Genomic DNA, 22,421 nt, shown 5'->3' on the forward strand with positions numbered 1-22,421 from the left:
CCCTTAGGAATGAACATACCTGCAGGGACATATGTATCACTGTAGCTCAAAGAGATCAGTGATATATACTGGCTGCTGATAATTCTCAAGCATTAGGAAATCACAGCCTGAGAATGGGTTCTATCCTTGGTCCAATTCTATCCTTGGTCCAATAATTCTTCACTTCATATCTCTAATGGGGATGTTGGAAAGTCAGAGGGCTTCAGAAATTCCAATAATCAACTCTAGAAATTAAAGCTTCAGATAAACACCCTTATTTCACATTGTTGGAATCCCAAACAGGGAGACCAGCAGTCCCTGTAGATTCTTTCCCATCAGCAGACCAAGAACAGAAGGGCACACTCAGGCAGCCTCCAGTCCCCAGCTACTGAGGATGGATCCATACTTGCCTATCAGATCTAAGCACTGCGGGACCAGAAGGACCACCCCAATGGTTGGCCTTGGCTTGGGAAATACAGTGGGCTGCGTTCTGGGCTAAATCCCCTGTGCTGGAGTCAGTGGATACTCAGAGGAAAAGCAGTTCCTGGAGGGAGTTTTTGGAGAGCAAAGCATTTCCTGGCATTTGAAGAGCTGCCTGGACGGGAGACAGGAGAACTGGAAAAGTCACAGACCAACTGTGCCAAACATAACCAGGTCAGAAGCTTCCATTTAAGTAAGCATGACTAAAACCGGATCCTCTCTGCTCCAAATGTATTGAGAATAGAATTAAAGAAAATGGCCTAAAGTCATTCCAGTTCAGAGGAAAATTTTTGACACTGTTAGGGCAGGAACCTCTGTTCCTGCAAGCTTGGGAAGGCACACACTATTCCTGTTGTTCACATGATGGAACTGAGCCTCAGAGAAGTTATGTGACTTGCCCAGAGTCACACAGTGAATGGTCAGAATTTGAGCTCACGTCTTTCCACATTTCTAGACTCGGCTGCATGGGGAATTTAGCCTCCATAGGAGCAGATCTCAAAGCCAGCTATCCATGAGAACCATCTCAGGAAATTTGCAAACTCCCGGTCACAGAATGCACATGGATCATTTACAATAGAATCCCTGGGGATGCGCCCCAGACAGGTGGTTCTAGACTCTGCTGTGCCTGGGATGTGTAACCAAGGTGAGGAAACTCTGCTCTCAACAAGGCTTCCCCCGAAGAGGAGGAGAGCCTTTTCAGAAGAGCCTTAAAACAAGATTTTTCACATGCCTGTGGAGAAGTTGGGGTGGCCTTTTTCACAGACAAAAGAACAGATGCAATGCCCTTTTAGGAGTCGCAACTCCATCCTCACTCTGTAGCTAACTCCGTCTGCGCCAGGATCCCACAGAGTATCTTCTACCTTCTGGTGCAGGTGCAGAGGCTCCTTCCTGTTCCTCAGCTTTTCCTGCAGTAAGACCCCTTCCTGTTTATACTGGTCTTCTCAAGCGCACGCCCTGCCCATGTAGTTTTATAAGCACTTTATCTCCATCTGACCTGTACCTTCCTTTCCAACAATGGCTGCCTATTCCCAGCAGTGGTCTGGGCTGGAGCCCCAGGCTCCCTGGAGCTGGCGACAGGTGGTGCTGGGAGCTGCTGCTGCTCCCCAGCCTCCCCCGGAGCCTCACACTGGGATCCCACTGCTTCCACTCTACCCTCTCAGTGCCTGGGGAAAGAAGCCCGGGCAGAGAAACCCACATTTGGCACCAAAATTCCCATTGGTATCCCATTCTGGTGGTCCCACTCCTGCCCCCACCTTTTCCCTCCTCTGCTTTCTGGCTCTCGGTTCCAAGCATCCCTTGGGCAATAATAAGAGAACACTTACCAATAGCTGAGAGCTATGATAGGACAGCACTGCCCTGAACAGTTACACATTTCACCTTTTATAGTGCCTGCAATCACCCAGCGAGGGTCTTCCTACAGGTGAGGAGGAAGGGAGTCAGCTATCAAGTGGCTGAGCTGGGATTTGGATCATACCTGTCTGACTCCAGGGGATCAACTTCCCCTTCAAATCTGTCTTCACCTTACTCAGCCCCTTCCAGCTTGGGCTCCCTAACCTTCTGAATCTTCCTGGTTTCTACCCAATCTTATACAGTGTTCAGTAACCTTTGACTTACCCTATTACTATAGATGCTTTCCCAAACCTTCCTTTGTCCTCACTCACAGCAGAAGACCTTCAGCTGCATCAAGAAAACAGAGATCATCAAAGGCCTCTCCCTTGCCTTTCCCAGAACTCCAACCTGGTCACATTTTTGTCTGTACCTGTCTCGGAAGAGGACCTGCCTTGCCCCTTCCCCTCTCCACTCAATATTCCACCTAGCAGCCTCACCACCGTCCCCCTAGTATTCCATGAAGTCATTTTCCCAAAGACCCGTTCAGGGCCCTCCTTCAGGCCTATCAGCAACCTCTCTCCCCTCCATGACACTACTTGCTGGGCCACCAATGGGTGCCCTTCTCTCCATTCACTTTTTAAACCCTGAGTTTTCCCAGGATTCTGTCCTGAGTTCTCTTTGTCCTCATAACTTGTCCTTGGACAATCTCACATGCTCCCAAGCCTTTAGCTATTAATTTAGTGTTGTACCTGATCTTGGCATGTCTGAGCCCCAGGGCCTGATTTCCAGCTGCCAAACAGACATCTGCAGCATGCTACATTTTAGGAGTCTCGATCACAAAGAGCCCAAAGCCAGGAGTGTCTCCTATTCCTCCTGGTTCTCTGTCTTGGATGACATTCTCACCGACCGCAACTAGAAGCTAGACACCATCATTTTCCCTCCCTACTCCATCTCCCAAAACTTGTTCCCAAGCTCTGTCCTTTCTGACTCAGCCATGTCTCTCAAATGTGTCCTCTCCTTCTTGTCCTGTCCCTCACTTCTAGGATCAAGACCAGTCTTGGCTCAGCTGGAATGACAATGCCCTCCTCACTCTTTCTCTGCCTTGCAGACTTGTCCTACTTCAGTTCACTTTCCACACAGCATTCAGAGTGATCGGTGAAGACAGACCAGAGGGCCTAAACCCTCTCTTCTTCCATGACTACCCTCTACTGATTTCAACAAGTTTCATGTCAAAGCCCTTCACCATGGGACTAGCCCTTACTCCTGCTTTTCCCCAAACACACCTTTTTACACACTGACCATTGCTTGCACTCTGCCAGATTTGGCCATGCCAAATTCTTCCCATGGATTCTTCCCATACTTTTTTCCTCAATCATTTTCCAGGTACTATTACTGTAGAAAAGTTATTTATTTCCCAGTGACTGTTTCTGATGAGTCTAAATAAAGGTATAGATCCTATTGCACAAAGAAGCTGCTCACACAGGCAACAAATATGAGGTTAATGAGGCACCAGATGGGAGGCAATGTAAGATTTATCGAGGTACTATCGAGGTAGGAAGAAGCAGTCCTAGCTCCACCTCCCCACCTCAGAACAGCTTTCCTTCCACGTTCCCCACCACCTGCAGACCCCGACAGAGAGAGTCAGGGTTGACTTCCAAAGTCTTTTTCAAAATGAGAGGGCATGTGGGAAGCAGCTGGTAATTTTTTAAATGGACCAGTTAGGATTGTGTGTGTTTATGGTACACTGGGTTTGCAAGGCCAGTTTGACGCTAAGAAGAATCCTGAAAGTCTCAATGAATTTGATTCCTGAAGGTGAGGCCAGTGGGGGTGGGGGAGTAAAAACTGAAGCAGCTTACTTGAGTTTCGGTTAAAAGGATGCTGCAGGGTGCTCCAGGCTGAGGTCTGTGAGCCGAGGCTGGCCCTGACACGGAGGTTGTATGGCACAGTAGCAGTGATGTCATCAGTGATGTCACATTCAGGATCTTCGGTGGGTGAGCCCCAGCTGCTGGGGATCCAGATGTGACTCATGTACAGGCTCTCATACTCTCTGGCCAAGGAAAGGAGGGCACAGCGTCACACCAGTCCCTTTTACCCAGGCTCAGTGACAGGTGCAAGTAACTGCCTCACTCATTCACCCACTTTTTATGAGTCAGCGAAACAAGCATTTGCTCCACACTCCAGTTCCTCCACTTTCTTCCCTCAACAACCATCCATTCCTTCTTAGTCATTTTAATACTGAACAAGGGAATGTAGGTGAAAACCCCAGCCTGTCCTGGCTTCTCCACTCTGCAGCACCCCCTCAGTCTCAGCTGCTGTCATCCCTGGCCCTGTTGTGGTCTCCTCACTGATCTTCCAGCTTTGACTCCTGCCATTCTTTAAACCATTCATCACTCAACAGACAGTGACATTTCTCTCCAAAAGTTTGAGTTCCAAAGCACTCAGAATGGAATACAGACTCTTTCTTGTGGACTGTAAGACTCTCTGGCCTTCTCTCTCACTCTTCCCCTAAACACGATATTCCCTCTCCATGGCCTCCTTGCCATTCCTCCCACATGCCGAGCTCTTGTTTCCTTAGGAACTTTGATGGCCTGTTCACTTGTCAAATGTTCCACCCCTGCTGTTGCACATTGGTTGGCTCCTCCTATCCTTCAGACACCAGCTGAAACATCAGCTCCTCAGAAAGACCTTCCCTGACCACCTAATTTTTTTAATTTAAATTCAATTACCCAAGGTATAGTACGTCATTTGATTTTGATATAATGTTCAATGATTCACTAGTTCAGTATAACACCCAGTGCTCATCACACCTGACCACCTAATTAAAAGGACCCTCAGTGTCGACCCTCTATCTCATCAGCCTTTAGCTTCCTCTGGCACAGAATACTATCTGAAGCCACTTAGAACAGGGCTGCCCAACAGAACATGTTCTATATTACAGTTGTTCACTATGGTATCACTAGCCACACGTGGCTATCAAGAACTTGAAATGTGACTAGTATGACTGAGAAACAGACACTTTAATGTAATTTTAATTAATTTAAATTTAAATAGCTGTGTCTAGTGCTGCCACACTGAAGAGTGCAGACTTCGTGTATTTATTTCTTTCCCTTTTTACTGTCTGTCTTCTCTTCTAAATGTAAGCTTCCTATAGCTAAGAACCTTGTCTACTCTACCCCTGAGCCCAGAGGAACGTCTACACACATAAGTGCTCAGTTTGTATTTACTGTTCATGAAACAGATTGAGCACCTTCTGTGTCCCTGTCCCTCCTCAACAGCTCTCAGAGCCTGGACACCTAGGAAAGAGCAGAGCCTGCTTAGACCCAGGTCCAGCTGACCTTTAAGGTCATGATTTATTTTGGTTCCTACAGGCATGCTCCGATTCAGGAAAACTGGTCTCCCCCCACCTCCAAAGGATCTGCATCTCCAGTGATTTATCCACCTAAAGTCAGAGTCAAACTCGTAACATTTTCTTTAGGATTAGACGGTTGGCTCACTGTTGAAAAGAACCTGTACCAAAATGTGTTTATACACACTTACATTCCCAGAGAGTTCAGTGTCAAATCCACAGGACGGCTTTCCTTGCTTCTTCAACTGTCTCAATGCCCATTCAGACAGAGGAGGCAGATCATGGGAAATAACCTGCCCCTGGCCTCACAAAGTCCCCTTGAGCTCTGCAATGAGGACTGTACCTCCAGGAATCAACTGTTCTTTAAAGGGAGAAAAGTTAGAAGCAAAAAGACTTACCCCTGGTACTCGACAAAATAGTGTATTATTTCTCCAGGCACAACCACTGGGCTCCACATCAAGAGATGCTTCATGTTGGTTGAGTGTACAGAGAGGTTCTGAGGGGCAGGCAGGACTGCCACTCCATCTGGGATTGAAGCATTTAGACAGGCTGACATGTGGGCTCATATCAGAGGAATGACACAGCTTCAAATCAGTTTCTAATAAAAGGCCTCACATGTTAATGAATCAGAAACAATTCTAATTTCATCATACTTGTGTTGATGCTAAATTTTTGCTATCATCATTATAATTCTGCCTTTGGTGATTAATGGCATATTAACATCAATAATAATAATGACTAATATTATGAGTACTTACTATGTTCTATCTAGGCCATGTGTTAGATTATTACATGATTATCTCATTTAATCTTCATGATCACACTGGGAGGTAAGGACCATTGATTTCCCCATTGTACAAATGAGAAAACTGAAGCACATTATTTAAACTTTTATGTCAGACCCACCTAGATGCAGGCCTTGACTCTGCCACTTGCTATCCATGTGACCAAAGCCATGCAGGCTCCTGCCACTTTCTCATTACCTCCTTCTCCTGCTATTACCATCCTCAGGTACCAAAACACATCCTTCACATCCCCCAAGAAGCCAAATGGAGCATCAGCTGCCAGCTGGGAAGTGCAGGCTCAGGTCTTCTGTGGAAGGAGTCCAATCCAGAAGGGCACCACCCCCAGCAGACCGCAGGACCCTAAGCCAGCTGGGCCCCACGCATCTCCTCACACAGGTATATGTGGTCTGCCCTGAGTGTGCCCCAGAGTGGTCTACGGTTTTCATGCAGTATCAAAGAGAACTGTAAAAGTGAACCTGCCCTCCTAAGGAGGTGGGCAGTCCTGGGGTCCATCCTTGCATGCATCCTAGGGTGTAGCCTGGATTTTCTGCTATGGTCTTTCTCCTCCCACTTTTACAAACTTCTCTTTTAATGCCTAACACCTGCCTTCCTTTGCTGTTACAACTGTAGCGATAACATCGATAAGAGTGTGGGAAGAACGGGGGCACTCACCCGGGCCTTTTCATCTCTGTGCCTGTCTCCAGTTTGGCACCTGTTGTTCGTTATCAAGCCCTGTGACCACGAGGGGATGGGGGCTCCTGAGGACATCCCACCTAATGCCCTTGATTCTCTGATGTAGGACCCTGGTGATCTACCTCCATCTTACTCTTAGCATCCACAGCCTACCCTGCAAGGAAACACCTGGGGTACCCACAGGGTGGCTTCCTGCCATCCCCACTCAACTTTACAATCACCTAAGGGATGAAAAGAAGAGCCAGCTGCAGTGAAATGGCACAGGAGGGTGGGGCATGGTCCTCTCCAACATCCTTCCTCTGGCAAAGTATATGTGTTGTATAACACATTTCTCTGGTCAGATATATGGGTATTATATAGCTATGTAAATATACAATTATAATTAGTAATTTTTAAACTCTCAAAAATTGAATCTCCAGGCCTAGAGGGTTTCACTGGAGAATGCACCAATTATTAAAAATAAATAAACGCCAATTTTATACAACCTCTTCAAAAAATAAACATAGAAAAGAAAAACTTTCCACCTCATTTTATAAAGTCAGTATTACCCTGAAACCATAATCAGACAAAGACAGTATGTATTTTTAAAAACAAAAATAAAACCCAACAGAACAACATATCTCATGCACTTAGATGCAAAAGTCATCAACAAAATACCAGCAATACAAATTTGGTAATGTATAAAAAAGATCATACACCATGACCAAGTGGGATTTATCCCAGGTATGCAAGGTTAGTTCAACATTTGAAAGTCAATTAATGTAATCCACCATATCAATAAACTAAAGAATACAGTCATATCAATTGACACAGAAAAGGTACTTATAAAATCTAACACTCATTTGTGATGTAAAAAAGAAAACATGTCTTGGGGCGCCTGGGTGGCTCAGTGGGTTAAGCCGCTGCCTTCGGCTCAGGTCATGATCTCAGGGTCCTGGGATCGAGTCCCGCATCGGGCTCTCTGCTCAGCAGGGAGCCTGCTTCCCTTCCTCTCTCTCTGCCTGCCTCTCTGCCTACTTGTGATCTCTGTCTGTCAAATAAATAAATAAAATCTTTAAAAAAAAAAAAAAAGAAAACATCTCTTTTCCAGTTAAGAACTGCAAGGAGTTATCTCAATTTGATAAAGGCCATCTACAAAAAACCTACAGCTAGTATCACACTTAATGGTGAAAGACTAAATGCTTTCCCCCTAAAATCAGGAACAAGGTAAGGATGTTCACCCTCAACCACTTTTATTCAACATAGTACTGAATGTTATAGCAACTGCCATAAGGCAAACAAAAGATGTAAAAGGCATTACAGATTAGAAATGAAGTAATGAAATTCCTCCTGTTTGCAGGTAACATGATAGGCTATATAGAAAATCCCATGGATCGCTTCTCGGCCTTTTGGCTAAGATCAAGTGTAGAAAATCCCATGGAATTGGGACACCTGGCGGGCTCAATCAGTAGATCATGCAACTCTGGATCTCAGGATTGTGAGTTTGAGCCCACACAACACACCCACACTGGGTGTTGAGAATACTTAAAAAAAATAAAAGCTGGAAGGAAGGAAGGAAGGAAGGAAAGTAGGAAGGAAGGAAGGAAGGAAGGGAAGGAGGAATCCCCACGTAATCTACAAAAAAAAAAAGACAAAAACTTCCTAAAACTAATAAGTGAGTTCAGCAAATTCATAGGATCCAAGATAAACAAAAAAATTGTACTTCTACATATTAGTAATGAACACTTATACACCAAAGCTAGAAATACTATTGAAAATCACTAAAAAAAGAATGAAATACTTAGGTATAAGCATAGCAAAACATATCTAGGATTTGTATGGAGAAAACACCACAATGTTGGTGAAAGATTTCAAAGAAAATCTAAGTAAATGGAGAGACACACTGTGTTGATGGATGGGATAATTCAACATAATTAAAATGGTAACTCCCCCAAATTGCTATACAGGTTTAATGTAATTCCTATCAAAACCCATCAAGGGTTTTTGTAGATATAGACAGGTTTTTTCCAAAATACATAAGAAAAGGTAAAGGAACTAGCGTAACTAAGACAATTTTGAAAAATAATAAAATGAAAGGAATAAATCTACCCAATTTCAAGACTTAAGTAATTGAGACTGTACGGTATTGGCAAAAAAAAAAGACATTTATATCGATGACTCACAATAGAGTTCCCAGAAATAAACCCACACAAATATTCTCAACTGATTTTTGGCAAAGGCACAAAAGTAATTCAGTAGAAGGAGGATAGCCTTTTCAACAAACAATACTAGAGCAATGGGACATCTGTAAGACAAATAATAATTATAATAAATCCCAGCCTAAATTTCATACCTTATTTAAAAATGAACTCAAAATGGATCATAGACTTTATGTAAATGTGAAACTCTAAAACTTTTAACAAAAAACAGTAAGAAAATCTTCAGGGCTGGGGTGCCTGGGTGGCTCAGTCATTAAGCGTCTGCCTTCAGCCCAGGGCCCTGGGATTGAGCCCCGAATCAGGCTCCCTGCTCGGAGGGGAGTCTGCTTTTCCTTCTCCCACTCCCCCTGCTTGTATTCCCTTTCTTGCTGTGTCTCTCTCTGTCAAATAAATAAATAAAATCTTAAGAAAGAAAGAGAGAGAGAGAGAAAGAGAAAGGGAGTGAGGGAGGAAGGAAGGAAGGAAGAAAGGAAATCTTCAGGACTAAGCAAAGAGCTGATACCAAAAGCAAATTCATAAAAGGAAAAATTTATAATTTAACATCATCAAAACTAAAACCCTTTGTTCTGCAAAAGAACCTATTAAGAGAATGAGAAGACAGGTTACAAAATGGGAGAAAATCTTTGCAAGCTACATATCTCACAAAGGACTCGTGTCTAGAACATATAAAGAACTCTTAAAATTCAATAGTATAAAGCAAATAATAATTAAAAAATGGGCAAAAGATATGAAAAGGCGTTTCACTGAAGAGCACATACAAATGGCAAAAAAGTACATGAACAGGTGTTTTCTCTCAATTTCTCTCTCTTAAATAAATTAATTAAATTTTTTTAAAAAAAGAAAAAGAAAACTGCTGCTTCTTTCTGAGCCCTAAAGGCAGCATCTTTAATATCCTTGGGCTATTCCTATAGTGTATTCCAAATTTCATCTTTGTTTTGCCCATGTTTATGTAGCACATGTATATTGGGTATGAGATGGAAAGACAGTAATGCCCATGAGCTACAGATGCCAGGCAACATTTAATAGAATTACCTAGAAAGTATCATGGCACTACATGAGGAAGATTCATTTTCTGCTAGGACACTAAATAGAAAATAGGAAATGACTCTGAGATGGGAACTCAAGTGCAAAGGGACTCTTTTCACCTTCAAAGGGTTAAAAAATCCTCTCCCACTGTTACAAAAACACTGACTTCAGACTTGAGAACACAATTACAGGGGGAAAAAGAAAACTCTCTTATCCACAGCATACTCATTAACAAGAAGTGTCATCAATCAGCCAGGAGCAACATGTATTGAAGTCAAGTCTCTGAAGAAACCAGTTAATAAAGACTCTACCTGATGTAAATGTGCAAATGAAAAAACAAAGAATACAGTTGATCCTTGAACAATGCGGGATTGAACTATGCAGGTCCACTTATACACAGATCTCTTTTGATAAATACAGTACAGTAATTATTACCTCATGAATTTTTTTCCCAAAGAGAACATTTATTTTTTAAACATTTTTTAATTAACATATAATGTATTATTAGCCTCAGGGGTACAGGTCTGTGAATTGTCAGGCTAACACACTTCACAGCACTCATCATATTACCTCATGATTTTCTTTTTACTTTACTTTTCTTTTTTTTTTAATTTTATTTACTTATTTGACATAGAGAGAAAGAGAGAGCGAGCGCAAGCAGGGGGAGTGGCAGGCAGAGGAAGAGGGAGAAGCAGGCTCCCCAATGAGCAGGGAACCCGATGCAGGGCCCGATCCCAGGACGCCGAGATCACGACCCGAGCCAAAGGCAAATGCTCAACCAACTGAGCCACCCAGGCGCTCCACCTCATGACTTTCTTAATGACATTTTCTTTTCTAGCTTACTTCATTATAAGAATAGAGGATATAATACATATAGCATACAAAATACGTGTTAATCAACTGTTTATGATAACATTTGGTAAGACTTCTGGTCCATAGCAGCCTATTAATAATTGTCTTAGAAAAGTTGAAAGTTCTATGGGAGGGTGCCTGGGTGGTTCATTGGTTAAGCATCTGACTCTTGATTCCCACTTAGGTTCCCACTCAGGTTGGTGAGATCAAGCAACAAATCAGGCTCTGTGCTCAGCAGGGAGTCTGCTTCTCTCTCTCTCTCTTTCTCTCTCTGCTCCTACCTTTCCTAGTGATCTCTCTCTCTAAAATAAATAAATAAAAATCTTTTTTAAAAAAAATCTAAAAAAAAGGTTTTTTTTATTGGATTTTTTACTATACCAGGATCGGTGTGTCGTTCAAGGCTCAACTGTATGTATAGCCAAGGGGAAAGAGAAGAGTAAACTTGAAGTGTGAACAGGAAAGACAGACTAGCCACAGTGAGGAGGGTACAAAATCTCAAAGAATTATACATCTAGCCACATTGGATGAGGGTTCTCACCAGAGTTCGAGAGAGATGCTGGAACCCTCTATATAATCTTCTGGTTCCTTTTAAACATTTATGCTTTTGTTTCTATAGAACATTGTATTGTTCTCATTCTAGCAGTCTGACTAAAGTATCTTCAGAAAGATCACTGGGTGGAGCCTCTTTGGTGATGTTTCCAATAGAGACTTGAGCCTGGTGACCGTGACATGACTATTAAGATTCAGCGTGGGCAAAACTAAGCAACATATTTTACATAGATCTTCATTCACAATGCTGATCTCTCTCTCTCTCTTGCAGCCTATTAAGTGTTCTTTTGCTGTTGTAACAAATTACCACAAATTAAGCATCTTATAAAACAACACAGATTTTATTATGTTACAGTTCTATAGGTCAGAAGTCTGACACAGGTCTCCAGGGGCCTGTGAGTTGGCAGGACTGCATTTCTTCTAGAAGCTCCAGGGGAGAATCTGTTTCTTTACCATTCCAGCTACCAGAGGCCGCCTACATTCTTGCTAAAGGCCCCCATCCTCCATCTTTAAAGTCAACAATGGCTGATTGAGTCCCTTTCATGCTTCAAATTTCTCCTACTTTCTTTTCTGTCTTCCCATCTCTCTCTCTCACTGCATCCAGAATAGGTTCTCAGTTTTTATTTATTTTTTTTAAGGTTTTATTTATTTGACAGAGAGAGATCACAAGTAGGCAGAAAGGCAGGCAGAGAGAGAGAGAGGAGGAAGCAGGCTCCCTGCTGAGCAGAGAGCTGAGAGAGAGAGAGAGAGAGAGAGAGAGAGAGCGTGCACAGGGGGAGTGGCAGAGGCAGAGGGAGAGGGAGAATCTCAAGCAGAGTCCACACTGAGGGTGGAGCCTGACTCAGGGCTTGATCCCAGGACACTAAGATCATGACCTGAGCCCAAATCAAGAGTCCAGTGCTTAACAGACTGAGCCACCCAGGCAGTCCTGTTAAGTTTTGTTTTAAAATAATTTCAGACTTAGGGGCGCCTGGGTGGCTCAGTGGGTTAAGCCGCTGCCTTCGGCTCAGGTCATGATCTCAGGGTCCTGGGATCGAGCCTCGCATCGGGCTCTCTGCTCAGCAGGGAGCCTGCTTCCTCCTCTCTCTCTGCCTGCCTCTCTGCCTGCTTGTGATCTCTCTCTGTCAAATAAATAAATAAAATCTTTAAAAAATAAAAATAAAAAAATAATTTCAGACTTAGGTGCACCTAGGTGGCTCAGTCGGTTGGGCATCTGGCTCTTGGTTCAGCTAGGGTCATGATCTCAGGGTCGTGGCATTAAGCCTCCTGATGGGCTCCCTGCTAAACAGGTAGTCCACGTGAAAAATTCTCTCCCTCTGCCCCTCTCCCACTCACTCATGTGCTCTCTCTCTCTCTCTCTCTCAAATAAATAAATCTTAGAAAAAATAATTTCCGACAGAGAGAAGAGCTGCCAAAAGACTGTCAGCTCTCACTTGGCTAAGACTCTCTTGATTTCAACTCCTTTTTTTTTTTAAATTTAAAATGCCCATGCGTGTTTTATTAATAAAAACTAACATTGCCAAGTTAAACAAGTCAAACAATTAAAGTATCTTTATATTCCATAAAATATTACAGAAAAGTTTATTTGTGTTTCAATAAAAAGACTACTGTTTAGAACAGGCAGCTGACAGCAACTGTGCAGTTAATGGGTCTTTGTGAATAAATTTTAAAAGGGACTACTGCCTGTCCTGAAATTCCTTTTTCTTCTTATAAAAAAAGAACTATTAAAAATGATTGACAAATTCTGAGTTAAAAAACTGTTAGAACATTCTCTCTATTTAATGTCGACTTCATCACAGATTACAGGAGGTGAGAGAGCTCCTATATACCCTCTAATTCAGCCTTCCATATGTATATAACCATAATATAATTATGAAAATTAAGATATTAGCATTAGTACAATATCATTAATGAAGCTTCAGTCTTTATTTAAATGTGACCAGTTCTTCTCCTAATATCCTTCCTTTTTCCCAGGAACCAATCCAGGATCCTGCATTTAGTCTCCTCCAAACTGTTTTCAGTCTTTGTCTTTACGACCTCACCTTTAAAAGTACTACTCAGGGAGAGGAGACCAAGATGGTGGAGGAGCAGGAGACCTAAATTTCATCTGGTTAAAGGGAATTCAGGGAGAAAGCTATCATATTATTCTGAACACCTGCGAACTCAACCAGAGATGGAAGAAAAGAATTGCTGCAACTCTACAAATAGAAAAGCGACCACTTTCTGCAAGGTAGGAGGTGCACAGAAGTGAATCTGAGGTGATATTTGGGAAGCCAGACAGCAGGGGGAGGGAACCTCTATCACCTGGGGACCAGCAAGTGAGAGACCAGTGGAGCATGAAATCGGAACTTTCAGAAGTTTGCTCCAGTGAGGGACATCACTCAGGTGGCTAAGCAGGGAGTGATCCTCTGGGTCACAGAAAGACCAGGGATGCCTGAGTGGCAGAGCTCCCAGGCATCAGACTGGGGAAGCCAGCTGCAAAGAGTGAGCCCAGGAGTGGGCTCTCAATTCATGGTTGCCATAAACCCTGGTCTGTGGCAGAACTGGCAAGACCCCCTTTCCTCCCCTGGGAGGAGGGGTAGGGGTGTAGAAGCAGGCCACAGGAATCTGCTGGGTTTGGAGACTCAAAAGCAGGTCAAATACACAACCTAATGCTACACATAAAAGATCTGGGAAAGAAAGGCAAATAAATGCTTAACGAAATAAGTCAATCGGAGAAAGACAACTATCATATGATCTCCCTGATATGAGGGAGAGGAGATGCAACATGGGGGTTAAGAGGGTAGGAGAAGAGTAAATGAAACAAGATGGAATTGGGAGGGAGACAAACCATAAGTGACTCTTAATCTCACAAAACAAACTGAGGGTTGATGGGGGGAGGGGGGTTGAGAGGGGGGTGGGATTATGGACACTGGGGAGGGTATGTGCTATGGTGAGTGCTGTGAAGTGTGTAAATCTGGTGATTCACAGACCTGTACCCCTGGGGATAAAAATATATGTTTATAAAAAATAAAATTAATAAAAAAAAAAAGAAAAAAAAGAAAGGCAAATGAAGCCTAACCCCAGCAGAAGAGAAATAATTTAGAGCGGAAATCATTGAAATAGAAACCAAAAGAACAGTAGAAGAAATAAACAAAACAACAACAACAACAAAAGAACAACGAAGAGCTGGTTCTTTGAAAGAATTAATAAGATTGATAAACCCTTGGCCAGACTTATCAGAAAGAAAAGAGAAAGACCTCAAATAAATAAAATCATGAATGAAAGAGATCACAACCAACACCAAAGGAATATAATTGTAAGAACATATTATGAGCAACTATATGCCAACAAACTAGACAATCTGGGAGAAATTGTTGCATTCCTAGAAATATAGACTACCAAACTGAACCACAAAGAAATAGAAAACCTGAAGAGACCATAACCAGGAATGAAATTGAAACAGTAATCAAAAATCTTCCAACAAACAAGAGCCCATGGCCAGATGGCTTCCCAGGGGAATTTTACTAAACATTTAAAGAAGAATTAATACCTATTCTCCTGAAAGTGTTCCAAAAAAAAAAAAAAAAAAGAAAGAAAGAAAGAAATAGAAGGAAATCTTCCAAACTCATTTTATGAGGCCAGCATTACCTTGATCTCAAAACCTGATAAAGACCCCACCAAAAAGGAGAATTACAAACCAATATCCCTGATGAACATGGATACAAAAATTCTCACCAAGATACTAGTCAATAGGATTCAACAGTACATTAAGAGGATTATTCACCACAACCAAGTGAGATTTATTCCTGGGCTGCAAGTTTGGTTCAACATCTGCAAATCAATCAATGCAATACACTACATAAATAAAAGAAAGCATAAGAACCAAATGATTCAACTGATTCAGTAAAAACATCTGTCTAAGTACAGCATCCTTTCTTGATTAAAACTCTTCATAGTGTACATACCTCAATATCATAAAAGCCATCTATGAAAAACCCACAGCAAATATCATTCTCAATGGGGGAAAAGCTAAAGCCTTTCCCCTAAGGTCAAAAATAGCAGGAATGTCCACTATCACCACTGCTATTCAATATTGTACTAGAAGTCTTAACCTCAGCAACCAAACAAAACAACAAAAAAATAGAAGGCATCTGAACTGGCAAAGAAGTAGTCAAACTCTTACTCTTTGCAGATGGCATGTGGAAAACCCAAAATACTCCACTCCAAAACTACTAGAACTCATACAGTAATTCAGTAAAGTGTCAGGATATAAAATCAATGCACAGAAATCCGTTGTGTTTCTATAAACCAACAATAAGACAGAAGAAAGAGAAATTAAGGAGTTGATCCCATTTACAATTGCACCCAAAACTATAAGATACCTACGAATAAACTTAACTAAAGAGGCAAAGGATCTGTACTCAGAAAACTATAAAGTACTCATGAAAGAAATTGAAGAAGACACAAAGAAATGGAAAAATGTTCCATGCTCATGGCCTGGAAGACAAATATTGTTAAGAGGTCTATGCTACCTAGAGCAATCTACATATTTAATGCAATCCCTATCAAAATACCTTCGACTTTTTTCACAGAAATGGAACAAATTATCCTAAAATTTGTATTAAACCAGAAAAGACCCTGAATAGAAGAGGAATATTGAAAAAGAAAGCCAAAGTTGGCAGCATCACAATTCCAGACTTCAAGCTTGATTACAAAGCTGTCATCATCAAGACAGTATGGTACCGGCACAAAAACAGACACATAGATCAATGGGACAGAATAGAGAGCCCAGAAATAGGCCCTCAACAATATGGTCAACTGATCTTCGACAAAGCAGGAAAGAATGTCCAATGGAATAAAGACAGTCTCTTCAACAAATGGTGTTGGGAAAATTGGACAGCCACATGCAGAAGAATGAAACTGGACCATTTCCTTATATCACACACAAAAATAGACTCAAAATGGTTGAAAAACTTCAATGTGAGAACAGGAATCCATCAAAATCCTTGAGGAGAACACAGGCACCAACCTCTTGACCTCAGCTGCAGCAACGTCTTCCTAGGAACATCGCCAAAGGCAAGGGAAGCAAGGGCAAAAATGAACTATTGGGACTTCATCAATATAAAAGCTTTTGCACAGCAAAGGAAACAGTCAACAAAACCAAAATACAACCAATAGAATGGAGAAGATATTTGCAAATGACATATCAGACAATGGGCTAGTACCCTAAATCTATAAAGAACTTACCAAACTCAACACCCAAGGAACAAAAAATCCAATCAAGAAACAGGCAGAACACATGAACAGACATTTCTGCAAAGAAGACATCCAAATGGCTAACAGACACATGAAAAAGTACTCAACATCACTCAGCATCATGGAAATACAAATCAAAACCACAATGAGATAGCCTCTCATTCCAGTCAGAGTGGCTAAAATTAACAAGTCAGGAAACAACAGATGTTGGCAAGGATGTAGAGAATGGGGAACACTCCTATACTGTTGGTGGGAATGCAAGCTGGTATAGCCAATCACTCCGGAAAACAGTATGGAGTTTCCTCAGAAAGTTGAAAGTAGAGCTACCCTATAAGTTTGTATTTACCCCAAAGATACAAATGTAGTGATGTCATGGGGCACGTGCACCACAATGTTTATAATAGCAATGTCCAAAATAGCCAAACTATGGAAAGAGCCCAGATGTCCATCAACAGATGAATGGATAAAGAAGATGTGGTAGGGATGCTTGGATGACTCAGTCAGTTAAGCATCTGCCTTCAGCTCAGGTCATGATCCCGGGGTCCTGGAATTGAGTCCCGCATTGGGCTCCATGATCAGTGGGAGTCTGTTCTGCCTCTGCCTGCTGCTCCCCCTACTTGAGCTCTCTCTGTCCTATAGATAAATAAAATATTTTTTTAAATGTGGTAAGTACATGTGTGTGTGTGCGTACACATACACACAATGGAATATTACACAGCCATCAAAAAACGAAATCTTGTCATTTGCAATGACATGGATGGAACTAGAGGGTATTATACTAAGAGAAATAAGTCAATCAGAGAAAGATAATTATCACATGATCTCACTGATATGTGGGATTTGAGAAACAAGGCAGAGGATCATAGGAGAAGAGAGCAAAAAGTGAAACAAGATGAAACCAGAGAGAGAGAGAGAGACAAACCACAGGAGACTCTTAATCATAGGAAACAAACAGGGTTGCTGGAGGGAGGTGGGTGGGGGGATGGGGTAACTTGGTGATGGATGTTGGGGAAGGCACATGATATAAGATTGATGAATCACAGGTCTGTACCCCTGAAACAACTAATACATTATATGTTAATTTTAAAAGAGTACTTGTCAGTTGTTTTGTAGAATATTCCTCAATTTGAGTTTATCTGATATTTTCCCATAATTTGACTGAGGTAATACATTTTTGGCATGTATTCACAGGTAGTTCATGATTTAAGTGTCTTATGGGTGATGTTAACCTTGGTCACTTGGTTAAGGTGGTATCTCTACTATAAAAGTTATCATTTCTCCCTTTATAATTAATAAATAACTTAGAGGACATACTTTGACACTATATGACTATTCTCCTTCTCAAACTTTTACCCATTAGTTTTAGTATTTACTAGTGGCTATTATTTGTAACAATTATTGCTCTGATGTTCTAATTCACCATGATTTACTGTTTATTAATTGGAATTCTGTAAGGAAGAGCTGTTCCTTCTCTACTATTCATTCATTCATTCATTCATTTAACTACTTACATTAGTATGGGGTCATGAATATTTATTTTATTCTATTGTTACTTTGTTACTCAAATTATTCCAGCTTTGGCCATTGGGACCTCTTTCAAATTGTTTTTTTTTTTTTTTAAGATTTTATTTATTTATTGGACAGAGAGAACACACAAGAAGGGGGAGTGACAGAGGGAGAGGGAGAAGCAGACTCCCCACTGAGCAGGGAGCCTGATGCCAGGCTCGACCCTGGACTCTGGGATCATGACCTGAACTGAAGGCAGATGCTTAACTGACTGAGCCACCCAGGAGCCTCTTCAGATTGGTTCTTGTGTACTTTTTACTTATTCCCACTCCTCACTCTCTTTTATCATTTTATATATTTTTTAAAGATTTTATTTATTTATTTAACAGAGAGAGAGAGAGATCACAAGTAGGCAGAAAGGCAGGCAGAGAGAGAGGGAGGCAGGCTCCCCACTGAGCAGAGAGCCCGATGCGGGGCTCAATCCCAGGACCCTGAGATCATGACCTGAGCCGAAGGCACAGGCTTTAACCTACTGAGCCACCCAGGCACCCTTTTCATGTTACTTTTATTAATAGAATTTTTATTTGTTGAATAATCTTAGATTTACAGAAAAAACTGCAGACAGTACACACACAGTTTCTACATATCCTTCACCCAGCTTCCCCTAATACTAACATCTTACATAACCATGATGTATTTGTCAAAACTAAGAAACTAACAACATTGGTACATTACCATTAACCAAACTCTACACTTGCTTGAATTTTACTAGGTTTTCCACTAATGTTCTTTTTTCCAATCCAGGATATTCATTTCATTTAGGACTCCATCCTTTTTTGAGTACTTTCTTATTCACTACAAATGCTCCAGACTTGTCTTTCATTTTCTCTGCCCAGTCCTGGAATAAACCACTTCTCTGAGGAGCCCCAGATAGGGAGTTTTGAAAAATTCCAATGCCCAGAAAGCACCCTAGATTAATTAAGTCAGAATCTCTGGCTCTTGAGACCCAGGCATTTATAGTTTTAAAAGCTCCCCCGGTGATTGCAATGTGCATTTGAGACTGAGTACCACTAATGCAGACCTTACCTCTCATTGCCAAAGAATAGTTGAAACTATAATGGTCAATTCCCTAATGCCAAAGACTTAAATGTATTTCCCAGCAGGCTCTTCTGTTCCCTGAAGAAAAGGGACTCCAATTTATTCTTCTATAATCAGCACCTAGCCCAGAACCTAGCACATAGAAGGTAAGAGAAATGTCATTTAATGAAAATTAAGTAAGTGAATTAGGTGTTGGCTCCCTTAATGAAATTAGCCTCAGCCTTACTTCCTTTTTCCTAATCTCCTATCTTATATTAGATGTTTTTGCTACTAAGTAAGGCTGCCGACCACAAAGCCCTTGGGCAAATTTTCCAGACAGAAATCCTTGTATCTCCTCCTTAGAATGATGCCAGTGCTGGCTTCCTCCCACTGAGTCTACTGCCAACTCCCCTCACTTGGGTTCCTTTCTGCCACTTCTACCCTCCAACCGCCCTTATAGCAAATGTTCAGAAAAGGTAGCAGCATCTTTATTCCCCATACTTTGTCTGTCCTCCCTTTTCCTAACCTGCTTCAGTGTCTCAGCTTCTTTTTGAGAGAGATACAGAGGGCACAGGGTCTGGAACTAGCCAAACCAGAGTCAAATCCCAATTCTCCGACTTACTATATGTAAATACTTGGGCAAATTACTGAACCTCTCTGAGTCTGTTTCATGGTATGTAAAGTGGATGTAATACCACCTACTTTGCAGGACTTTGAGAAGTCAAGAGAACATTTTTGCTAAACTAGAGCACTTTGTGAGCTCAGAAACAGCCACTGTGATTGTTGTTGCTGCTATTGATGTTGTTGGTAGTAGTAGTAGTGGCAGTAGTAGTAGTAGGAGTGGTGGTGATGGTGGTGGTAGTAGTAGTAGTAGTGATCAGTTTCCTGAATCACACACTATTATTTAGAAGGGACAGGGCAAGGCAAATGAATTCTATAAAGGTGAGCAAGAATGTCTACCCACCTGTCCAGGGATCTAGAGTAATAGAAGTTCATTTAGAATTTGCAGAATTCTTTGCAATCACCTACACCATCCAGAGGAAATGGTCAAAATTGTATAAAGGCAACCTCAACTAAAGCAATTATTTGCTGAGAACACCATCTGTTTACGTAACCCAAAGATAATAATAATTAACAAGGGGGTGGCACACACTGACATCTTTGGAGTGCTTTCGTTTGCATCATCTCATTTAATTAAAACACCTCCCAGTCTCAAGGTGGCTATTTTTTTTTTTAACCATTTCACTGATGAGGAAAATGAAGTTGTATGATACAGTCACTGAGCTAGCAAGTGATGGAGTCAAAACTCACACAAGTCTGATTGGGACATCCTTGTGGTTTCCATTACTGGGTTTTTTTTTTGTTTTGTTTTTGGTTTTTGGTTTTCTGTATAGGTTTATAGGTGGCAGAAGACCACACTCATTTCCAGCTCTGTTTGAAACAGGAGTTTTCAGGAAAGGCTTAAAAGACTGGGGGCACCTGGGTGGCTCAGTGGGTTAAAGCCTCTGCCTTCGGCTCAGGTCATGATCCCAGGGTCCTGGAATCGAGCCCCGCATCGGGCTCTCTGCTCAGTGGGGAGCCTGCTTCCTCCTCTCTCTCTCTCGCCACCTGCCTCTCTGCCTACCTGTGATCTGTCAAATAAATAAATAAAAATCTTTTTTAAAAAAAAAGAAAGACTGGACTGCCTCACTGAAGAAAATGCCAAATTTAAAAAAATGGGTGAAGGGAGTCAAAAGGTACAAATTTCCAGTTTTAAGTGAAATAGGTAAGTCCTGGGGATGTAATGTACAGCATGGTAACTATAGTTATTAATACTGCTTGCATATTTTAAGGTATTTAAATAGCACTGTATTGCATCACAAGAAAAAAAAAAATGTGTAACTGTCACCAACTAGACTCCAAGACCTGACATTTACTGCCCACCTGCTTGTACTCACTTTTGTCCTATATTTTTCCTTAGGCTCTTCTTTCTGGCTTACCTCTTAACTCAGGCCAATGAAACCCAAACCTACCCCCAGGGGATGGCTATGGCCCTGACACCACCTCCTACTGTCCCAGATGACCCGGACTGCTTGAGCTAAACCCCAGGCTAAGGCCTACGCAGATGGACCATGGAGTGACCTGTGGAATGACCAGCGATTACCTTTACCTCATTGTAAAGGAGAAGCACAAGTCTCATTTACATAATGTACAATGTGTGCTAGGCATGTTTCCTTACGGCACATGTGCAAAGTTATGTCCCCCTCTACATACCATGACAGGGCTTCCCTATCTAAAATATTCATTCTAACTCTAAACAAAAGGAACCCATCCACCCTGGGAGAGTTACCGCTTTGGAAGCCATTTGCCATGATCTCCTTATTTGTGCAAATAGAAGTTTTCCTTGTGCAACAAATTAACTTGCAGTTTCTGACTCATCAAGGAGCCAACTCACATTGGTTTGGTTACATAACTGTGTATGATGATGGATGTTAACCAGATTTATTATGGTCATCATTCTGCAATAAATACAAATACCAAATCATTATGGTGTATATCTGGAAGTAATACAATGTTAAATGTCAACTATACCTCAATGAAGGAAAAAGAATTTGGAAAAAATTGCTGAGCCTTCCCCTTCTCATTTGGCCTCCTCATCTTCTCCCTCTGGCTTAGTGGGGGCTTGTTTTTCTGGCAACTTGTTTCACCAACTAATCAGTTAGCTAACTAACCAAATAACCAACATGATTCGCCTATGCTAGGAGCTATGAGGACACCAGAAAAGATGTCCAGGCCCTTTCCTCAGGCCAGCACAGGAAACAGAAGTAACCCACTTAAGCAGAGTATGTGCACTCAACAGTCAAAGGAGAGAGAAGTCTGGGAAGAGTCTAAAGGTAGAGGGAATGACAAGGGGAGTATGGGCTTGAGTTGAGGAAAGGAACAGAGTGCTTCTGGTAGGAAATAACGATCATAAAAGCTAGGAGGAGGAAATGAGGGTATTAGAGGTGAAGACAGCAGCTACCTGTGGTTCATACCGTTGTCAAAGAAAAATGGGGAATAGAGTTGAGGCCTGAATATGCAGAATCATGAAACAAACAGTGGATCTGAGCATTCATGCACTGAGCAATCTCATGCACTGAGCAATGAGGAGTTGTGAAGGTTTTTGAGCTAGGAAGAGACACTGTAAGTTTGATGTTAAAAAGCCAATTCTAAACATCTGCAAATCGCTTTAGAATAATTTGTTGCCTGATTTAAACTAAAACAATTTGTTCTCAGAGGAAGGAAGGAAGGAAGGAAGGAAGGAAGGAGAAAGAAAAGACAGAAAGAACTCAAGGCTCCCACCAACACTGCAAAGTGCCCAGTACCTCAGAGCATTAAAATTTT

At 41.7% G+C, this 22,421-nt stretch overlaps 1 protein-coding gene across 2 annotated transcripts in view; it reads right to left on the reverse strand.

The window, feature by feature from the left end:
• IL20RB (interleukin 20 receptor subunit beta) overlaps nt 1–22,421 on the reverse strand; it is a 37,702-nt gene that overhangs the window by 13,634 nt on the left and 1,647 nt on the right. The window contains exons 1-3 of one of the 2 annotated variants that reach the window (XM_047736174.1): nt 19,068–19,108; nt 5,533–5,659; nt 3,645–3,835 (exon numbers count right to left, since the gene is read on the reverse strand). In XM_047736174.1, coding sequence (XP_047592130.1) covers nt 3,645–3,835; nt 5,533–5,659; nt 19,068–19,074 — 325 coding nt within the window. In that variant the 5' untranslated portion in view covers nt 19,075–19,108. Of the gene's footprint in view, nt 1–3,644; nt 3,836–5,532; nt 5,660–19,067; nt 19,109–22,421 lie in introns of those variants that run through there. The other variant, XM_047736165.1, reaches the window with a different exon arrangement.

This window comes from Lutra lutra, chromosome 1 (genome assembly GCF_902655055.1).
Source record: "Lutra lutra chromosome 1, mLutLut1.2, whole genome shotgun sequence".
Taxonomy (NCBI): domain Eukaryota; kingdom Metazoa; phylum Chordata; class Mammalia; order Carnivora; family Mustelidae; genus Lutra; species Lutra lutra.